Source organism: Lipotes vexillifer, unplaced genomic scaffold (genome assembly GCF_000442215.2).
Source record: "Lipotes vexillifer unplaced genomic scaffold, Lipotes_vexillifer_v1.1 scaffold426, whole genome shotgun sequence".
Lineage (NCBI taxonomy): Eukaryota > Metazoa > Chordata > Mammalia > Artiodactyla > Lipotidae > Lipotes > Lipotes vexillifer.
Window position 1 is genome coordinate 2,538,681 of NW_006779491.1, and position 4,757 is coordinate 2,543,437.

Here is a 4,757-nt window from a genome sequence, read left to right on the forward strand (position 1 = left end):
CATTCCTGAGTGGCCCTTTTGATGATAATTTATTCCTAAGAGCAGAAGTCTTGAAGTTGGAAGGGAACTAAGCCTCCCCCGCCCTGTCAGGAATCCTCCTGTGAAACCCTTCAGCCTCACCTTGGACACTGAAGAGGGTAAAACAAGTAACCTCGCTTTACTGTTGGACAGTACTTTTCATGAAGTTCCTTTGCCCTCTCAAGTTTGCCTCGTTCTGGAATCACAGATCAGGCTTTCTCAAAACAGCTCTCAGGTTGGGCCCAAGACCCTCCCTTCTGAGCTGCTTGTGAACAGGTTGTCGGTCCTGAATATACTCATTTGTCAGGATCCAAGTTTGAAAGGGTGCCCATTAATCCCCGCTGAATGTTACCATTTTTGTTGGGGGTCAGCATCTGACTGGTAATTTCAAATTTTTGTAAGTCGCAGCATTTTTTTGTTTCTTTTGGGCCGTGCTATGCAGCTTGTGGTATCTTAGTTCCCCGACCAGGGATTGAACCCTGGCCCAGGGCAGTGAAAGCAGAGTCCTAACCACTGGACTACCGGGGAATTCCCCCAAATCTCAGCATTTTACTCCCTGTGTATTTGATAAACAGACCTTGTTAGTGTTAAATATAAGTAAATGTTGAAAATGAAACTTTCATGCTATAATTTTTTTTTTACTTGGACAAAATATTTTATTCACTTTCAGTAACCATAACTTCAGTTATGATTGATTGTTCCCAGCAGGACATGCTAGTTTCTCACTCCTGTTTGGAATTAGTGATATGGTGGTGATAACCCATCAAGCAAATTATGTGTTTACCAAGTATATTTTATGAGCTGGGTAAGGTACAGTTCCCAGTATCAAGCTTAAATAAAGGCAGCTAGACATTAACAGCCTAGTAACTACTCAGAGGAAACCAGGTGGGTTTGGCACCTGAACTGGGCCCAAGCTACAACCACTTTCCCGGTATCTCCCAGTAGGATATCCAAAATATAGCCTATTATATGTAGCGTTTTGCTAGGCAATCATACAAAGCTCACTCGAATAGCTTTCAATCCTAATTTAGCTTCTCTGCCTTTCTCAAGTTGTCACAGCAGTGGTGACAGCTTTAAGACAGGAACTTTTCCACCCTGTACCATAGATGAACTCTTGAGGCTAGAGAGGTGATCTCAGTTCAAATGGCTCAGGGATCTCTCCCAAGCTATGTGTCCAGCTCCATTTTTTTTTTTTTTTGCGGTACACGGGCCTCTCACTGCTGTGGCCTCTCCCGTTGTGGAGCACAGGCTCCGGATGCACAGGCTCAGCGGCCATGGCTCACGGGCCCAGCCGCTCCGCAGCATGTGGGATCTTCCCAGACCAGGGCACAAACCCGTGTCCTCTGCATCGGCAGGCGGACTCTCAACCACTGCGCCACCAGGGAAGCTCCAGCTCCATTTTTATATTCCTCATCCTCTCCAGTGTGTACAAAGGACACAAGGCAAACAAACTAGCTTTCTATTCACAGAACAGTTTATTGACCTACCTCACCTGGCCGGCCACGTGGCCCTCTGGCCAGGGGAAGTGTCAGTCTAGCCGCAACTCGGCTGGGCTGCAGCCTCTGCCCTGAGAAGGGGGCATGAGAGGCAGGAGAGAACACTGGCCAGGGCAGCCACACAAGAGAGCCCCAGCAGAGGTCCAGACTCAGCTCCACTTGATGTTCTTGTCCGCCTCGGTCATGGGTGGCGTGTCAGTGACGAGGCCGGTGCCGATGGTCCGGTTGCCATCTCGCAGGGTGAAACGGTGGCCTTTTTCTAAGATCATTGGCTGCCGCAGGATTAGGGTGAGCTTCAAGTCCTCCCCGGGCATGGCAAGCTCCTGGAGGGCAGAGACAAGGACCACTCATGTTCTTCAGGGCGCCTCCATTCCCTATTTGTTTGCTACCAAGGAGGTTAAAGGTATGGGAAAATGAAGCAGGGTGACGATTCCTTCTGGGGATACCTTCATCCCAGCTGTTAGGCACATGCAAACAGCATATGCAAAGGCAGGAAAGGACTGGTGATTAGTGTTTCTAACATTTTTCTTGAGAAAAAAATGTTTAGGGAATTTTGGGTTATACAAGTTTCTTAGTTACAGGGCTCCTCTGAGCCCTTATGTAAAATACACTGGAACTCTCAACCACAGGAACTTTTCTGGGAAATCTTTGTGGGTAAATGCTACCAAAGCTAAGGAATACTAGATGAGGACTCATTCCCCCTAAATCCACTGATCCAGGCCCTTCCGTCACCAGTTCCACCTGCATCATCAGCCAGCTTCTCTTTAGGAGGGAAAAGTCCCCCACACTGTCACATACATCGTACCTTCCCTGGAGGCAGGACAATCCGACAGGCCATGTCCCAAGTCAGGGAGAACATGACAGGCATGAAGTGGGATACAAAGGGCTTGTGGCGGCCACCCTCCTCCTTACTGAGGATGTACACCTGTGAGAGAAAACGACGGTGGAGCTGGGCGTGGCTGGAAGCACCGAGCCTCTCCACGGTGCCTGCCCACCATCACAGGGGGCCCTCACCTGTGCCTCCACCTTCTGGTGGGGCTGGATGGAACCTGGCTTGGCCATGACCAGGCCACGCCTCAGGTCCTCCCGCTTCAAGCCGCGGACCAGGGCCCCAAGGTTGTCGCCTGCCTCTGCCCTCTCCAGGCTCTTGTGGAACATCTCGATTCCTAGGAGGGAGGAGGGTGTGGGGCAGAGGGAAGGCATAAGGGGTCTGCGAGGGGAGGGGTAATCCTGGAGCCCCTGGGTCCCAAAGCTTCCTTCTGTACCTGTCACCACACTGCGAATATTCTTGCTATGTCCCAGGAACTCACACTCATCTCCCCTCTTCAAAATACCACGCTCTAGTGTGCCTGTCACCACCGTGCCCCGGCCTGGGAGAAACAGGACAGGATATCAGGGACCCCGGGTGAAGCTTCTGTGTGGGGAAGGGAGTGCAAATGAGCAGGGTCCTCACCGGGGATAGAGTACACTGACTCTACAGGCAGCAGGAAAGGCTTCTCCAGGTCCCGGGTGGGCACTGTGATGTAAGTGTCCACAGCATCCAGCAGCTTCTGCACAGACTTCAGGCCTAGCTCAGGGTCACGTTGCTATGAGCGGGAGGTGACAGGACGCTGAAACTTCCATTCTGCTCCTCTTACTTGCCAAGAGCCAGTCTCCAGACTCAGAGCAGAGCTCTGATGCCCATCCAGCCCCATCCCCAGCCAGCAGCAGCTCCTGCCCGACCCCGCCCTCACCTCAAGGGCACAGAGGGCAGAGCCAACGATGATCGGAGTCTCCTCCCCTTTGTAGCCCAACTCAGTGAGCAGTTCCCTGATCTCCAGCTCCACCAGCTCCACCATCTCAGAGTCCTGCACAGCATCCGCCTTGTTCACATACACCACCACATGCTCTACTCCAATCTGTAGGTGGGGAAAGACATAGAGATGGTGTCCTGAGTGGCCCAACACCGCCCCACCTTCCTCCTTCCACCCGTACCCAGGCTCTGGGTACCTGTTTGGCCAGTAATAAGTGTTCTCGGGTCTGGGGCATGGGGCCATCGTTGGCTGCCACCACCAGGATGCAGCCGTCGAGGGGGGCTGTGCCTGTGATCATATTCTGGGGAGGGAGAGGAGAGGAGAGGAAACACTCAGTGTAGGTCAGTGACCTCCTCAGCTCCCCAGCCACCTCCTTACCACCTGCTGTGACTGGCCAGGCCCACAGATCCGTGATCTCAAAACCATACATCTCAACTCTCTTAACCTCCTCCCCACAAACCTAACATTTTCCCGAGGTGGGGGCAGTTCCAGGCCCTGTCTCCAGCAGCTCCCACCTTAACGTAGTCTGCATGACCGGGACAGTCAGTGTGGGCGTAGTGGCGCGCAGCGGTGCTGTACTCCACATGGGCGGCATTGATTGTGATACCTCGGGCTCGCTCCTCCGGGGCGTTGTCAATCTCCTCGTATTTCTTAAATTTGGCCCCACCTCCCTCGGCTAAAACTAACGGAAGGAAGGGAACACACGTTTCAGCTAAAGTTCCACAGGTAGAAGAGGGGCTCAGGCCACACCCCTGGGCCCCTCCTACCTATACAAAGGACAGTCTGGGAGAAGCAGGCTTCCGAGACGCCCTCCAACTCCTGGAGCAGAGGTAACTTCAGGTCAGAAAGAAAGATTATAGGGCCTCAAGGGCCATCCCTGTGACTTCTCTAGGGTAACACCTCTGCTTACACGGCACTCCCCAGGGCTGGAGGTAGGCCATTCGGGGTCCCCCAATTTAGGCACCACAAACTTCTCCATGTCTACGGGAAATCTGTCTCCTGCATGCTGCAACCTACTGTCCGCCCGAGTTCCGGCGCCTGGGGTCACACTAAACACCTCTAGCAGCCTCTCCGCGGGTCCCACCTCCCTGGCTCCAGGTCCTGCCAGCAGAGCGGGCGCTGCCGGAAGCCTCCACCCCAACCCTGCTTACTTTTCGTGATGGCCGCGGTCAGTGTGGTCTTGCCGTGGTCTACATGGCCAATGGTACCCACGTTTACATGGGGCTTGTCGCGCACATAGATCTTCTTGGCCTCCACAGCCAGGCCGCGGCACAAGAGGGGCAATGCCGGGCCCTTCAGCGGCCGCAAAAGACCCTTCAGCAGTGGGGTCGGGCCGGCGCCGAGACCTGCCGGGGCAGAGGCTTGGAGTCAGGGCGCTGGTCTGAGCCCGGCCGCTCCCGAAGAACCCACGTGAACCCGGGCCGTAATCGCCCCCCCCCCGCCCGCCCGC

At 54.1% G+C, this 4,757-nt stretch overlaps 1 protein-coding gene across 1 annotated transcript in view; it reads right to left on the reverse strand.

Moving 5' to 3' along the window:
• Nucleotides 1–1,472: 1,472 nt before the first annotated feature.
• The window catches only part of TUFM (Tu translation elongation factor, mitochondrial), a 4,199-nt gene continuing 914 nt past the window's right edge, over nucleotides 1,473–4,757 (reverse strand). Inside the window, exons 2-10 of the mRNA XM_007452801.1 lie at nucleotides 4,459–4,653; nucleotides 3,823–3,989; nucleotides 3,504–3,608; nucleotides 3,248–3,412; nucleotides 2,968–3,100; nucleotides 2,780–2,884; nucleotides 2,529–2,680; nucleotides 2,320–2,439; nucleotides 1,473–1,837 (exon numbers count right to left, since the gene is read on the reverse strand). Of these exons, the coding sequence (XP_007452863.1) occupies nucleotides 1,664–1,837; nucleotides 2,320–2,439; nucleotides 2,529–2,680; nucleotides 2,780–2,884; nucleotides 2,968–3,100; nucleotides 3,248–3,412; nucleotides 3,504–3,608; nucleotides 3,823–3,989; nucleotides 4,459–4,653 (1,316 nt within the window). The 3' untranslated portion in view covers nucleotides 1,473–1,663. The remainder of the gene's footprint in view (nucleotides 1,838–2,319; nucleotides 2,440–2,528; nucleotides 2,681–2,779; nucleotides 2,885–2,967; nucleotides 3,101–3,247; nucleotides 3,413–3,503; nucleotides 3,609–3,822; nucleotides 3,990–4,458; nucleotides 4,654–4,757) is intronic.